The sequence below is a fragment of the Cnephaeus nilssonii genome, assembly GCF_951640355.1.
Source record: "Cnephaeus nilssonii genome assembly, chromosome: X".
NCBI classification, from domain to species: domain Eukaryota; kingdom Metazoa; phylum Chordata; class Mammalia; order Chiroptera; family Vespertilionidae; genus Cnephaeus; species Cnephaeus nilssonii.
Genome location: NC_137071.1, coordinates 105,777,313 through 105,794,434, shown reverse-complemented (window position 1 = coordinate 105,794,434; position 17,122 = coordinate 105,777,313). Strand labels below are relative to the sequence as shown.

Here is a 17,122-nt window from a genome sequence, read left to right as displayed (position 1 = left end):
ACAGTTCTTTGAAAGGTTGCATTGGGTAACAAGGACACTAAATCCTTCTATGCATTAAAGCTCCAAGAAAGGACAACTGGAAATTACACCATGGTTTTTCTCTCTTTTCTTTCCAGAAAAGAAAATTTGTAATTACTCACTTGGGCCATTCCCACCCTTTCCTTGATGTTTTCTGGCTTTGAAGGCAATTAAGTGTTTACTCCCTTGTACTCAAAGTCTTACACCACAATTTTTTTTATGAAAACAATATGTTTTTAAATCAATGCTAAATAAAAATGAACATGTCACTGGAAGACCATCCTTGTATAAAGTATCCAGAATTAAAATGAGTTTAATGACCTTTAACTTCTAACCCAAGCTTCAATTCCATATTTCAAGCTACTTGGAGATCATCTCTACTTGGATGTTCTACCATTACCTCAAATACCCTATATTCAAAACTAAATGTTTCACCTTTGCTCCAAACCATCTCCTCTTCTCATTTTTTTTTTCATTTCAGCTGAGCGAACTACCACAACCTCATCATCTAGACTCAGAAACCTTGGGATCATCCAGGATTCCTCTCCTTCCTACATATGCCCTTTCATAGATGACTAAGTCCTGGTTGTACTGCCATTTAAAAAAATTATTTATTTATTTATTTAAATTGTTGACAGTATTACAGATGTCCCACATTTCACCCTCTTTGCCCCCCTCCTCCCAGCCCCTGCTCCACCACTGGTCTTTACAACACTATTGTCTCTGTCCATGGACTATGCATATCTATATATATATAAAAGCCTAAGCAACCATTATGATCAGTTAACCGAACGACCAGTTGACCAGTCACTATGGTGCGCACTGACCACCAGGGAGCAGACGCTCAACACAGGAGCTTCCCCCTGGTGGTAAGTGCACTCCCACAGCCAACCTCCCATGGCTGGCCAACCTCCCACAGTCCCTCCCCCTGGCTGACTAACCTCCCGTGGTCCCTCCCCCTGGCTGGCTGGCCCCAATCAAGCCTGATCGCCAGCCAGGCCGAGGGACCCCACTCGTGCATGAATTTGTGCACCGGGCCTCTAGTACTAGTATGCATATAAGTTCTTTGGTTAATTTCTTCCTGTTCCCCCGCCCCCTCCCATCTCCCCTCTGAGATTTGGCAGACTGTTCCATGCATCCATGCCTCTGGATCAATTTATTTTGTTCATTAGATTCCACATATAAGTGAGATTGTGTGATACTTATCTTTCTCTGACTGGATTATTTTGCTTAGCATAATAATCTCCAGTTCTATCCATACTGTCTCAAAGGGTAAGAGATCCTTATTTTTTACAGCCACATAATATTCCATGGTGTAAATGTACCACAGCTTTTTTATCCTCTCATCTGCTAATGGACCCTTAGGCTGTTTCTAAATCTTAGCTATTATAAATAATGTTGCTATGAACATAGGGGTTCATATCTTCTTTGTGACTGGTGTTTTGGAATTTTTAGGATATATTCCTAGAAGTGGGATTGCTGGGCCAAACGGCAGTTCCATTTTTAATTTTTTTAAGGAAACTACATATTGTTTTCCATAGTGGCTGCACCAGTCCGCATTCCCACCAGCAGTATACTAGGGTTCCCTTTTCTCCACAACCTCAGAAGCACTTGTTTTTTGTTGATTTATTGATGGTAGCCATTCTGGCAGGTATGAGGTGGTACCTCATTGTCATCTTAATTTGCATCTCTCAGATGATTAGTGACATTGAATATATTTTCATATGTCTCTTGACCATCTGTATGCCCACTTTGGAAAAGTGTCTATTTAGGTCCTTTGCCCATTTTTAATTGGCTTATCTTTCTTCTTTTTGTTGAGCTGTATGAGTTCTGTATATATTTTCAAAATTAACTCCTTATCAGATGTATCATTGGTAAATATATTCTCCCATACAGTGGGTTCCATTTTAATTTTAATGATAATTTCTTTTGCTGTGAGAAGCTTTTTATTTTGATGCAGTCCCGTTTGTTTATTTTTTCCTTTGTTTCTCTTGCACTGGGAGATGTTTCAGTGAAAATTCTGTTAGGTGAGAGGTCTGAGATTTTGCTGCCGATGTTTTCTTCTAGGATTTTTATGGTTTTGTGACTTACATTTAAGTATTTTATCCATTTTGAGTTTATTATTGTATTTGGTGTAACTTAGTGGTCTAGTTTAATTTTGTTTTTTGTTTGTTTGTTTGTTTGTTTTGTTTTTTGCATGTATCTGTCCAATTTTCCCAGCACCATTTATTGAAGAGACTGTCTTTACTCCATTGTATGCTCTTGTCTTCTTTGTCAAATATTAATTGACCATATTGGTGTGGGTCGATTTCTGGGCTCTCTGTTCTGTTCCATTGATCTACATGCCTGTTCTTGTGTCAGTACCAGGCTGTTTTGATTACAGTGGCCTTGTAGTATAATTTGATATCTGGTGTTGTGATCCCTCCACCTTTGTTCTTCTTTCTCAAGATTGCTGTGGCTATTCGGGATCTTTTGTGGTTCCATATAAATTTTTGTAATATTTTTCTAGATCTGTTAAATATACCGTTGGTATTTTATTTTTATTTTTATTTTTTATTTTTTGATGGAGGCATGATCATTTTATTTTGAAACAGGGATAGTGAGCATGGCCACCCACCATGCTGACCCGGTGGCACCAGCCAGGAGTGGCTATGGGCAGAGCTCCTCCTGCCCTGGTTTTCCAGCTGCAGGAGGAGAGGGGATGTGGGCCAGTCTTCCGGGAGGTCAGGCAGGGCCTGGCCGGCCTGCAAGGGCATCCTGAGAGGAGGCGGGGGGGCTCCTGATGTCCGGGGGCCTGATGTCGCTTCCCTTTGAAGGTCTCCAGACACGATCTTGCAATCCTGACGCCCTGGCTGCAGGTTGGCCTCCTCACACTAATTCTGAGTGTGTGTGTGTGGGGGGGGGCACACGGGGGTTGGGACAGCAGGTGCAGCTAGATGATGCCATACTGGGCCAGCTTGTGCAGCTCCAGGTGGTTGAAGGCTTCCCGTGGGCAGATGACCGTGATGTCTGTCCCCAGGCCTTCCATTCCAGGGATGTCGTCCCCAAACACTTGGACACCTTTCTTGGGGGGCTTGCTCTTGAACTGCCTGGTTTGCCGCTGCTTGAATTTGGGGGGCCCTTTCCTGGGAGTGACGGGGCCCCCTATCACCCTGGCGGCAGAGAAGATCTCGGCCTTGGGTGGCTCCAGGTTCATGGCCAGGCTGGCAGAGACCCTGTGGCAACCTTGGGCTTCTGGACTCCCTCACACTAGGCGCAGGCACTGGGCAGGTCTCAGGGGGGCATCGGTGTGAGTAGTGGCTTCCTTCACCAGGGGTCAGCGGGCATTTATTCTGCTGCCGGGTAAGCTGATTAGCACTGTCCCCTGATGCCACACTAATGAGTTTGTCGGGGCTTCTGGGGCGGGCACCACCCAGAATTCCAGGGGATGGGGAAGGAGCTCAGGTGCAGTCAGAGGCCTGAAGGGAGGGCGAGCTACGGAGCTAAGGATGGGCCAGGACAGGGAGCGAAGTGTGATCAGAAACAGCGAGCAGGGCAGGACTCTCTCCTGAAGCAGCTCTTCTTTGAGACAAAGATGAAACACACTGACTGGCTGCTGTCCTGGGCCTCCCCACTTCTCAGTCCAGTCCCGACTTCCAGAAAACCGCCTTCATGCCCCTGGATGTGCTGCAGCCTGGGCAGAGTGCTGCCGCCTCCAGGAAGCCTGTGGCACCACTCCCAGCTAGAGAGTTGGCTTGGCCCGGAGCACAGGGAAGCTGAGGCCACTGCCTGGCTGCCCATGGCTATGCTCCGCAGCAGCATCCTACCATTGGTATTTTAATGGGGATTGTGTTGAATCTGTAGATTGCTTTGGCTAGAATGAACATTTTAATGATGTTAATTCTTCCAATCCATGAAAACAGTATATGCTTTCACTTGTTTGTATCTTCCTCTACTACTTTTTTTCAATGTCCTATAGTTTTCCAAGTACAGGTCTTTTACCTCCTTGGTTAAGTTTATTCCTAGGTATGTTGTGTGTGTTTTTTTTTGTTGTGATAGTAAATGGGATTTTTTAAACTTTCTCTTTCTGAGAGTTCATTATTTGTTTATAAAAATACCAGTCTGCATTCCCACCAGCAGTATACTAGGGTTCCCTTTTGGAATTTGGACAGGTACATGCAAAAACACAAAATGGATGTTAATTTTGTATTCTGCTACTTTGCTGAATTCATTTATTAAATTCTAGGGGCCCAGTGCATGAATTCATGCACCTTGAAAGGAACTGTGGGCCACGAGGCTGCAGTAAGCACAGGGGCAGGTCTCAGACCATCCTTCGCCCACCTGCTCAGCCCCTCCTGCCGCGGACCCCAGTCCCCTGTCTGCCAGCAGCACTGCTCCTGCCGCTGCCACTCCCATGCGCTGATGGCAAATAATGATTGGGGCTGGCACCAGCAGTGGGTGTGAGCAGGGCCAGTGCCTTCAGTGGGTGCGAGAGGCGTCTGTTGCCCCAATCACCCTTCAGGAGCAAGGGGAGGTGGAGAAGCCCTCAAGGGCGATCAGAGCTGGCAGCCACCACTCGTATCCACTGATGGCCCCGAGTGATTGGGACCGGTGCTGGGCACTGGCAACGGGTGCAAGCAGCGGCTCTGGCGCCGGCTGCAGGTGAAAGTGGGGCTGGCGCTGGCAGCAGGTGTGAGCACCAGGCAGGACCGTGGCATGCGGGAGCAAAGAATTTTCATTAACCACCAGAGGTTCACCCCGATGACAGCGACCGGCACCCCACCTTGGTCTGGCACTCCCGCTCACCTGCTCCACTATCCCACTGCAGCCAACGCCCACCATGTTCTGCACATGTCCCCTGGTGGTCAGTGCACGTCATACGACCAGTTGTTCAGTTGTTCGGTTGTTCCACCGTTCGGTCTATTTGCATATTAGTCTTTTAATATATAGGATAGTAGGTTTTTGGTGGAGTCCTTGGGGTTTTCTATGTATAATATCATGCCATCTGTGAGTAATTAGAGTTTGATTTCCTCCTTCCCAATTTGGATGCCTTTTATTTTTTTCTTCCTGTCTGATCACTGTGGATAGGACTTCCAGTACTATGTTGTATAAAAGTGGTGAAAAATGGACATCTCTGTCTTGTTTCTGTTCTTAGGGAAACATTTTTAGTTTTTGCCCATTAAGCATGATGTTGGCTGTAGGTTTGTCAGGCTATATAATAGCCTTTACTATGTTGAGGTCTGATCCCTCCAGTCCCATATTGCTGCGTGTTTTTTTTTTAAATAAAAAAATGGGTGCTGGATTTTGTCAAATGCTTTTTATGCATCTATTGATATGATTATGTGATTTTTATCCTTCATTTTGTTTATGTGATGTATTACACTTATTGATTTGTGGATATTGTACTGGCCTTGCATCCCCAGAATAAATCCTACTTGGTCATTGTGTATGATCTTTGTAATATATTGCTGGTTCCGATTTGTTAATATTTTGTTGAGGATTTTAGCATCTATGTTCATCGGGGATATTAGCCAGTAATTCTCTTTCTTTGTGGTGTCTTTATCTGGTTTTGGTATTAGGATAATGCTGGCCTCATTAAAAGATCTTGGAAGTTTTCCTTCCTCTTGAATTGTTTGGAATAGTTTAAGAAAGATAGGTTTTAGTTCTTCTTTGAATTTTTAGTAAAACTCCCTTATGAAGCCATCTTGTCAAGGACTTTTATTAGTTGGGAGGTTTTTTATTACTGCTTCAATTCCACTAGTTGTTATCAGTTTATTCAGGTTTTTTGATTCTCCCTGACTTAGTTTTAGAAGATTGTATGTTTCTAGGTATCTCATATAACTGGAATCATATAGTATTTATCCTCTTTTGACTGGCTTATTTCACTTAGCATATGTCTTCAAGGTTTATCCATGTTATAATATTTGTCAGAATTAAATACATTTTAATAAAAGGAAATTATCATATTGGTGAAATAATAGGTTTATAAAATGGCTATATCTTTCCTAATGTACATGAAAATATATATCTAAAAATAAAGTTTGGCCCTAACTGGTTTGGCTCACTGGATAGAGTGTCAGCCTGCGGACTGAAGGGTCCCAGGTTCGAATTCGGTCAAGGGCATGTACCCTGGTTGTGGGCACATCCCCAGTAGGGGGTGTGCAGGAAGCAGCTGATCAATGTTTCTCTCTCATCGATGTTTCTAACTCTCTATCCCTCTCCCTTCCTCTCTGTAAAAAATCAATAAAATATATTTTTAAAAAATAAAATAAATAAAAATAAAGTTGTGTTTCAGTCCCATCACTAGTGTGCTCCCCCCTACCCACACTCTTTGGGAAACACCTGACTTTATCATCTTCACAGATCTATCGAAACCTAAAAATATATAGATCACTGGAGCAGTGATTTTCAGTCATGGCTGTTTATCAGAATTCTTCAAGTAGCTTTGAGAAAGACCTGGCCATAACCCAGACCTACTGAGTCAGATTCTCTAGGGATGGCATTTGTGATAATCATCTAAGTTTAGAGACATTGCTTCATGACTGACTTGAGGGCGGGGTTTCAGTTCTATGCCTCTTTTACATTTCCAGTAGCACAGTGCTGGTCATAGAGGTCAAACTCAAAAATATTGTATTGACTGATGAATTGAGAATTCCAAGAAATAAAAGGGAGACAAAATTTTAAATCAATCTCTTCTTTTTCAGTAGTGTTACCTGCTCCACCACATAAGTTCCTCTGTAAAATAGGAGTAATGACATCCTATTATATATTTATGGAGTTGCTGTGACTCAAATCAGATAACATGTGGGAAAGCAATGATGGTTAATATGAAAATTCATTCTACCCTTCTAAGAGTCCAGAATCATGCTATGATCTGTGGAAGACAGACAAGTTTAAAAACATGATTCCTGCTCTCACAGAGCTCAGGATATGCTTGAGGAAACCAAATTAACTCAGATGGAACAAGTGAGGAGCAATGACTTCTGAGTGGGGCAGAAATTCAGGTGCACTCTGGGCAGGCTTCGTGGGTAAGCCTTGAGCTGACCCCTGAAGAAAAAAATAAGAACTTGGAGAGGGAGACAGGAGAGGCCAGAACATTCCAACAGAAGGAAATGGCATCAGATGTAGCTGTTGTTGTTACTCATATGGTATACTTGAGTTGGCCAAATAAGACTTGTCTCATCACACATTGACCCAAAATAACTCTGGAAGTTTGACTGTTCAGAATTCTGTTCCTTACAAAGGCCCCTCTGAAAATTCAATCACACCGGGGCAAGTTTGTATATGACCTCACTTATACCTTAGTGTGCATTAGTTAAATCAAAATGTGTTCTCCCTAACATCTGGACAAGACAGGCAGGATGAGGGTTGGGACTCTCAATGGTAAAGGTCCAAGAAGGGGTCATTTTGGAGCCCTGGAAATAGTTTCAGCTTGGAATCCAGAAAGCAGTGTGGGGCCAGGGGAGGGTGGTAAGTATCAAGGCTCTGAATTGTTGGCAATGACATTATTTTGAACATGAAGAAGGAGACAAGATCTAACCAGAATTCGTCGCATCTTGTTTCTCCTGTTGATATGCTTGGAGTCTTTTGCAAAATAATCATGCAGATTAATATTAGAAAAGCATAGGGCTTCCAGATTAGTCACAGAGAGGTTAATTTATGAGTATTTGGAAAGATGGACTGTGACAAACATGGAGATTTGGCTTTGGAAGGAGGGGTATAACAGGTACTCTTCTTTCATTTTATATCTAGGCTCTCCCTCCCAGTCCCTTTACAGTTTGACTCCTCAGGTTCACCCCGGGTTAGAAAAAAGTTTCCTTTGCAAAGACTATATATATATTTTTTTCTCTCAGAGTTTGCTGCTCTCAGCAGAGCCTGTTTCTTGAATAGCTATGATTAAAGATAGAGGCTATTTCTCTTCCTCCTCTGGGCTCTACGAAAGCAGATCTCCCCCACAAGACTGCACTTAGGGCAGCTCTTCCTAGCCAGCCTTCCATTCCCTGCAGCCATTACATTAGTTAGCCAGCCGGCCTTTGTTTGGCTTGGCAGGTCCTTGGTTAACTTAGGCAAAGATATTTAGGAAATTTTTCAAAAAACTTGATTTTGAGAATTCAGGAATGAGCCTATGTCAGGGAAACCTGTCCACCTTTCTTTTATTTTACTATCTTCCTTACAGAGTCAGCGCTTGCCCTGCCTATGAGACACATTGTTTTTCCTTCTCCAATTAGGCACATCTATGAATATTAATCACTGAGTTAATTCACTAAGTAGTCCTTCAGAACCCACACTGTGCTAAGCTTTGTGTGGTGGACAGGAAGTGAAAGGGAGGCCATATCTTCAGAGAAAAGATAATTTTCTCTCTCCCACACCCCACACCACACAGAGAAAACATTTAGTTCCCAAGATGAGGTGATAAAAGGTCAAAATTATATTGCGGGAAGAGCAATCAGTGTCAACAGAATTTGAAATAGGAAGAGTGAGATCCAGGAGGGGGAAGTGGTCCAGTAAGGCTTCCAGTAGGAAGTGTCTGTATTTGGATAATTTTGTCACTCTTGGGTGAAAAATCTCAAATAATGACTCTAGAATCACAGCCTGGCATTCAAGGCCTTTAATCGTATGGCCACACCTCCCTACCTTCCCCTTGCAACAGCAATTTCTAATGTTCTGTAACACAGCCTTCCTCATCCATCCCCATTTACTTCTGGAATTTTGAGCATACCTAATTGTCTACACCTTGGATTTCTCTGTGCTTCACTTTAACTCCTCCCCTCCCCTACAATTCTGTTACTAGTACTCCTTATCAAGTTCAAAAATCACTTCAGCCTGAATCCTCTGTGCCAACACACATTCAGTTATGTCTCCCTACCCTGAACTTGTTATTTTTAATCCTCACCCAATTATATGTTTTTATTGATTTTAGAGAGAGAGTAAGAGAGAAAGACAGGAACATTGATACGAGAGAGAAACATCAGTTGGTTGCTTCCAGCACATGCCCTGACTGGGGAATGAACCCAAAACCTAGGTATGTGCCCTGACCAGGAATCAAACCCACAACCTTTTGGTGTATGAGATGATGCTCCAACAAACTGAGCCATGCAGCCAGGGTTGAAGTTATGTTTAACACGTAAGGCATGTGTCTCTCATTTGATACACCACATGTAAACCACTTGCTATAATAGTTAACAATGGGGTGTTATGGGATACAGTAAAAGCAGTTCTAAGAGGGGTGTTCATAGCAATAAATGTCTACATTAAGAAAAATCTCAAATAAACAACCTAACTTTACAACTCAAGGAACTAGAAAAAGAAGCGCAAACTATGTGCAAAGTTAGAAGAAAAAAGAAAATAACAAATATCAGACCTGAAATAGAAACTAAAAAGACAATAGAAAGGATCTGTGAAACTAAGAGCTGTTTTTATAAAGATAAACAAAATAGACAAATTTTTAGCTAGACTTACCAAGAAAAAAGATAAAACAAATAAAATTATAAATGAAAGAGGAGACACTACAAGTGATACCATAGAAATTCAAAGGATCGTAAGAGACTACTGTGAACTATGCCATCAAATTGGACACCTAGAAAAAAATGGATAAATTCCTAAAATCATACAACTTACCAAGACTGAACCATAAAGAAATAGAAAATGTGAACAGATTAATGACTAGTAAAAAGATCAAATCAGTAACCAAAAACCTCCCAACAAAGAAAACCAGATGGTATCACTGGTGAATTCTAGCAAACATTTAAAGAAGAATTAATATCAATTCTTCTCAAACTTTTCAAAAAACAGAAGAGGATATAGCACTTTTAAACTCATTTTATAAGGTCAGAATTACCCTGATACCAAAATCAGACAAAGACACTGAAGATAAAAAAAAAATTACAGGCCAGTATCCCCAATGAACATTGATAGAAAAATCCTCAAAAAAAAATTAGCAAACTGAATTTAACAATGCATTAGAAGTATCATATTCCATGATCAAGTAGGGTTTATTCCAGGAATGCAAGGATGTTTCAACATCCACAAATCAATGTGATATACCACATTAGCAAAATGAATAATAAAAATTATATGATCATCTCAATAGATGCAGAAAAAGCTTTTGACAAAACTCAATGTTCATTCATGATAAAAACTCTGAAATAACTAGGTGTAGAGGGAATGTACCTAGCCATAATAGAGGCCATACATGATAATCCCAGAACTAACATCATAGTCAATGATAACAAGCTAAAAGTTTGCCCTCTAAGATCATGAGGAAAACAAGCATGCCTACCCTCTCCACTTCTATTCAACATAGTACTGTATGTTCTAACTAGAGCAATTAGGCAAGTAAAAGAAATAAATGACATCCAAATCAGAAAGAAGGAAGTTAAACTGTCTCTATTTGCAAATAACATTATACACAGAAAAGCCCAAAGACCCCACCAAAAAACTGTTAGAACTAATAAACAAATTCAGTAGAGATGCAGGATACAAAATCAATATATAAAAAATCAGTTGCATATCTATACACTAAAAAATCATCAAAAAGAGAAATATTTTAAAATCCCATTTACAATTGCATCAAAAAGAATAAAACACATAGGAATAAATTTAACCAAGGAAATGAAATCCCTGTACACTGAAAACTATAAGTTATTGATGAAGAAATTAAAGAAGACACAAATTAAATGGAAAGATATTCTATGCTCATGGATTACAAGTGTTAATGCTCTTCAAATGTTCATACTACCCAAAGCAATTGACAGGTTCAATGCAATCCCTATTAAAATTCTAATGGCATTTTCCACCAAAATAGAAAAAAACAATTATAAAATTCATATGGAATCACCAAAGACCCCAAATAGTACCCCCCATAAAAGCTTCAGAAAAAGCATAAAACTTAATGCATCACACTTCCTGATTTCAAACTACATTACAAAGCTATAGTAATCAAAAGAGTATGGGATATGCATAAAATCAGATATATAGATCAATGGAACAGAATAGAGAGCCCAGAAATAAACCATATATGGTCAACAAACCATATATGGTCAATTAATTTATGACAAAGGAGCCAGGAATATACACAATGAGGAAAGGATAGTCTCTCCAGTAAATGATGCTAAGAAAACTGGACAGCCACATGCAAAAGAATGAAACTCGATCACTATATTATACCATACACAAAAACTACTCAAAATGGATTAAAGAATTGAGCATAAGACCAGAAACCCTAAAACTCCTGAAAGACAACATATTAAAAAAGCTCCTTAACATTGGTCTTGGCAATGAATTTTTAGATTTGACACCAAAAGCAAAGGTAACAAAAGCAAAAATAAACAAGTGGGACAACATCAAACTAAAAAGCTTCTGCACAGCAAAGAAAACCATCAAAAACTGAAAAGGCAACCTACGGAATGGGAAAAAATATTTGCAAATCATGTATGATGAAGGGTTAATATGCAAAGTACATAAAGAATTCATACAATCCAAGAAAGAAGGGGGAAAAGATATAATCTGATTAAAAATAGGCAGAGGAACTGACTAGACATTTCTTCAAAGAAGACATACAAATGGCCCAAAATGTGTGGGAAAAATGCTCAACATCATTAATCATCAGGAAAATGCAAATAAAAATCACAGTGACAAAGGACTTGTATGCATGCATATAAGCATAACCCATGGACACAGACAGTACAGGGGTGAGGGCATGTGATGGGGGTGGGAATGGCTGGGGAGAGGTCAATGGGGGGAAAAGGGAACATATGTAATACTTTAAACAATAAAGAATTTAAATTTTAAAAAATCACAATGAGATATCACCTCATACCTATCAGAAAGACTGACATAAGAAAAGAGATAAGTTTTGGTGAAGATGTGAAGAAAAGGGAATCCTGTGCACTGTTGGTAGAAATGTAAATTGGTGCAACCACTATGGAAAATAGCATGGAAGTTCCTCAAAAAATTATAAATATAACTACCATATGATCCAGTGATTCCACTCCTGGGTATATATCCAATATAAATGAAAACAGGATATCAAAGATATAGCTGCATTCCCATGTTTACTGCAGCATTATTCACAATAGCTAATATATAGAAACAACCTAATTTTCTTTGATGGATGAATGGATAAAGAAAATCCTATATAATAAAGAGCTAATATACTAATTAGACCAAACAGCTGTACGACCTTCTGGACGTCCTTCTGGACGACCTTCCGGACGAAGCTGGGGTTGCGAGGGCCAGCCAGGGCTGCGAGGGCTGGCCGAGGCTACAAGGGGCTGTGAGGGACTGTGAGGATTTAGGAAAAGAAAGCAATTGAAACTGTGTTGACAATTTTATCCACCATTTAACTCAAGCTTTGCCCTGGAGTTAACTCAAACTGGGAGATGTCTATCTTCTTTTCCCTCAGACGGCATTGGTTCCTGTGGGTCTCTCATTGAGTGCTTCTCATGCTTACATGTTTACAGTTGTAAAAATGAAGCTTATTATTGTATTATTTATTTGTTATGTTATTTATTATTATTAACCTAATTTTGCCCATCTCTGTATGTGCTTTATAAATTCAATATGGTCCCTATATGCAAGCTAGTTGGCTTGGTTCTTGACTAAAAAAGAATGATTGGGTATAATCTTGGAGGAAAAGATAAAAACAAACCTGTGTTGGACTTGCTGAGAAATTATGTCTATCTCCAATATAGCACCTTTCAAAGGATTTTTTGAGGGGTATTTTGTTTATAAATTATTTTTGCTCACCAGGAATCTAACCCCTCATAAAACAGGACTTTCCCATACTTGTTTTGTTTCCCCAACTGGTGTGAAAATGCCATGTGAGTAGAGACTGTATCATAAACTTCTTTGTAGACAGTGCCTAGCCAAGTGACTTGAAAACAACAGGAGCAGAACAAGTCAATGTCAAAGATTATTCATTAAACACATTAATTTTCACAGCAAGTTTAAGGTTCCTGAGGAACAACCAGAAAATGGAAAGGAAGATTTATACTATCAAGTAGTATATCCCATAAGTTATTGGCATCTTCTGTGCTATTTCTAGAGATAGAATCTGTCTATCCCCATTTCTGGATCAACTGGGCACCTGACAGTTTGCTATTGATGCCTATTCAGCTGTCACCTTCAAACTCCTGGTTCTGTTTGCTTAATGTGTCTCCTAGAGCAGGCCTGACTATTTTTGGTCTCAACTACAGCTGTCAGAGTTTCAGGCATGCCTCTTGAATTTCTAGAATTAGTTGGAAATATTTGAAGCCTGAAAAAGTAACTATAATGTTCTGAGTATGAAGGAAATATTTAGGCAAGTATCAACTGGCAGCACATAAGAATAACTAAAAAGAATGGAGTCCCTGGTGATAAAATTAGATGAGATCACCATAGCCGAGCCATCTTAGGTTACTTGCATTTTAGTAGCATGGGGTAAATTACCAAACTATTTACGTTATTTTTATTTGTGTGTGATTAAGGAATTGTCTGAATGTGAGACTGTTTGCTATAAATGTGAAATGAAAGGTTGATTGAACACACTTGTTTTGCTCTAATACATAATAATAGTAATTCCTCAATTTAAATAGTCATTCTGGTTATACACATGTCCTAGGGATGCTTTGAAAGTCAAGTTGCACTTCTTGACCTCATTCTTTTTAAATTTTTAAAAATATTTTTTATTGATTTCAGAGAGGAAGGGAGAGGGAAAAAGAGATAGAAACATCAATGTTGAGAGTAAATCACTGATCAGCTGCCTCTTGCATGCCCCACATTGGGGATTGAGCCCACAACCCGGTCATGTGCCCTGACTGGGAATCGAACTGTGACCCTGGCTCATAGGCCAATGCTCAACCACTGAGCCACGCCGGCCGAGCTCTTTTTAATTTTTGACAATAAATTCTTCTCTCCAATCTGATAGGGTATACTATTGACCTGGGGCAATTACACTGTGGCTCTGTACTATATTATTAAGATATGGTTAGTTTCTTTGGAGTCAGGACTAGGAAAAGTAAAGAGTAAATTTTATGGGATGGCTAGGCAACAAGGCAAGACAAAGGTGATAGAGACTTCTGCTTCCAAGATAAATTTAAATTTGGTATAATATAGGCCAGGTCAATCATCCATTCTCTTACATTAATAGTTCTTTTGGATTCCTTCATTTGGTGTGTTAGGAAAGGTATCAAATTCCTCTTCATTTTTGCTACCCCCCCCCCCCACACACACTGATTTTTAGAGAGAATGGAAGGGAAGGAGGGAGGGGGAGACAGAAAGAGAGAGAGGGAAAGAGAGACCTTTGCCTCCTGCAAGCGCCCGACCAGGGCAAGGGATCAAACCTGATTGCCCTTGACAGGGAATCAAATCCAAAACCATTTGGGTTCAAGTGCTGATGCTCTTACTACTGAGCTATACCAGCCAGGGCTACTTTTGCTTTTTAATAATTCTACCTTGTAACAATTTTACTTTCATAATGTGAAATGGAGAAAACAAAATCTTAAAAAGAACCAACAAGCCTTCTGCCATTGAGATCCTCCAGATAAAAGCTATTATTGGAATTAAAGGCTCTGGAGATTAAGGAGAAAGTGATTGTGGTGCCAGTGAGACAAAATCCATAGGCTCAATCCTTAAAAGGATCAATTATCTTCACTTTCTGAATTTATATACTACTTCCCAGATGATTCTGATATAGGTAGTTCAGGGACCACACTTTGACACTATCTTAGAGACAAAATAATATCATGCCCATGGTCTGAAGAAAATTAAAACTTTAAAGTCATTGCCTTTAGATTGTTTTTAAATTTTACATTTCATGGGAATATATGCTTTTGTGATCATTCTAATCCTGCTTCTTTCTAGGCAATAAACTATTGATGAAAAGATCACTGAATTAGATCATGTGTTGGAGAACTTGAAAACTTAAATTTTCAGCCCTAGGACTGATTTTCTGTCTAATCTTGAGTTAATCAGTTATTTTTTTCCCTTTTGTAAATTGGAAGTCCATCTAAAATATGATAAATTTTAGATGAACAGTGCTAAAAAAAAATGTTTGTATCACAAGGCAGGTTTTTTCCCCTCTCACTAGGGTTGCCAGATTTAACAACAAAAACCACCCAATTAGCCCTAGCCGGTTTGGTTTAGTGGATAGAGTGTTGGCCTGAGGACCGAAAGGTCCTGTGTTCAATTCCGGTCAAGAGTACATACCGAGGTTGCAGGCTCAATCCCCAGTGTGGGGCTTGTAGGAAGCAGCCAATCAATGATTCTCTCTCATCACTGATGTCTCTCTCTCTCTCTCTCTCTCTCTCTCTCTCTCTCTCTCCCTTCATCTCTGAAATCAATAAAAATATATTTTTTTAAAAAGCACCCAATAAAATTTGAATTTTAGGTAAAAAAAAAAAAGAACAAATTATTTGACATAAGTGTGTTTCATGCAATATCTGGGTTATACTTATATTTAAAAATTAATTGGTTATCTGAAATTCAGTTTTAACTGGGCATCCTGTATTTTATTTCTATCTACCACCACCCTTTTCCCGGAGCCTGCACTTTCCAACACTTGGGCAACAGAAGACAGCATTTTGTAACTCAAGGCCAGGAAGAAAATGAGCACTTACTTAGCATACTACAGTATAGGAGAAATGTTAGCAGGAGATTAACTTCTGGTGATGAGGATGATATTGGGGAGGATAGTGTTTGGGAAAACACACATATTAAGTCCCAAAGTGTGTCCAATCAGTTACTGAAAGAACATAATACAATTTCTTTTCTTACAGCCTCAGAAAAAATAGAGAATCAAGGATTTCTTCAAACAGGAGGTTTTTGTCATATTTCACTGTCACCACCAAAGGGGATGAGGCATTTCTATACCAGACCACACAATCTTGAAATCACAGCTTGACTCTTTTATTAAGTCCTACGTCCATCCACAATTTTGAGTCAAGAAGTTAGATTTCGCCCGGCTGGTGTTGCTCAGTGGTTAAGCATTAACCTATGAACCAGGAGGTCACAGGTTTGATTCCTAGTCAGAGCACATGCCCATGTTGCGGCTTGATCCCCAGTAAGGGGCATGCAGGAGGCAGCCGATCAATGATTCTCTCTCATCATTGATGCTTCTACCTTTCTCTCCCTCTCCCTTCCTCTCTGAAATCAATAAAAATGTATTTTAAACAAATAATTTAGATTTCAAAACTCACTGTGCTGAGTGACACAAGCTCCTCTCCCCCAGGTCAGGTCTTGCAAGGGGCTCTCAGCTGATGTTATGCAGCTCTGCTTTGAAAAACTCAGCTTAACTCCTTTCTTTCCTCCAAGGCACAAGTCTTTCTTCACTGAAGCTCCTGTTGATCTTTACCTCCTAGTTCACTTTTCTGCCTCCAGCTCTTCAAGAGCCAACATATCTTTTGCTATCATTCTGATCTTCCTACCCAAATATGGATTTACAATTACAAAGCAACTGCTTTGCTCTGAATTCAGCCAAATAGGGGTACTTGGAAGTCATAGGTAACTGATGAGGGTAGGGTGGTTTAAAGAATTAAAAGAATTTTCTTCCTGATAAAAAGAATGTATATTCATTGCAAAAAATTTCAAGCAAAATAAAAAAGAAAGGAAAATAAAATAGCCTTAATCTTAAAACCCAGAGATAACACTGAACATTTTGATGAGCAGTTTTCAAAATTCATTCATTTATTCATTCATTCTTTCAAATATATTTATTAGTACTTACTGGGTGCTAAGCACTTTTAGACTCTACGGGATACATTAATAAAAAAGTTAAAAGACCAAAACTTCTACCCTCATGGCCCAGTTTACATATACACACAAACACATACACAAATATAATTTTACATTAATGGGCTCATACTATATATGCTATTTTGCAATCTGCTCTTTCATGCAATAATTTATGTGCTTCTTTGTATGTCAATAAGTATTAATTTTTGCATCATGTTAAGGTCTGCCTAATATATTCTATAGTGTATATGCACCATGATTTCTTTAGTCATCTCCCTATGGACATTTATTTCTAATTCCTGCTAGTATAAAAAATACTGTGATGAGTATACTTGTATATGTATATCTTTACTTGCTTGTCCAATCATCATAATAGGATAAATTCCTGGTTTTACTCCTACCTTGATTGCTGTTT

General features: G+C 39.6%; 2 protein-coding genes across 2 annotated transcripts in view; both read right to left on the bottom strand.

Annotated features, from left to right (window-relative positions):
• Nucleotides 1–16,282, bottom strand: part of PLAC1 (placenta enriched 1) — a 198,748-nt gene extending 182,466 nt beyond the window's left edge. The window contains exon 1 of the mRNA XM_079764325.1: nt 16,173–16,282. The gene's annotated coding sequence lies outside the window, so the exon portion shown is untranslated. The remainder of the gene's footprint in view (nt 1–16,172) is intronic.
• On the bottom strand, nt 2,906–3,214 carry LOC307095584 (retinal rod rhodopsin-sensitive cGMP 3',5'-cyclic phosphodiesterase subunit gamma-like; the record flags this gene model as incomplete). Its single annotated transcript, XM_079764906.1, has 1 exon — nt 2,906–3,214. One exon carries the CDS (start codon nt 3,212–3,214, stop codon nt 2,951–2,953), a length of 264 nt encoding a protein of 87 aa, XP_079621032.1. The 3' UTR covers nt 2,906–2,950.
• Nucleotides 16,283–17,122: the final 840 nt, after the last annotated feature.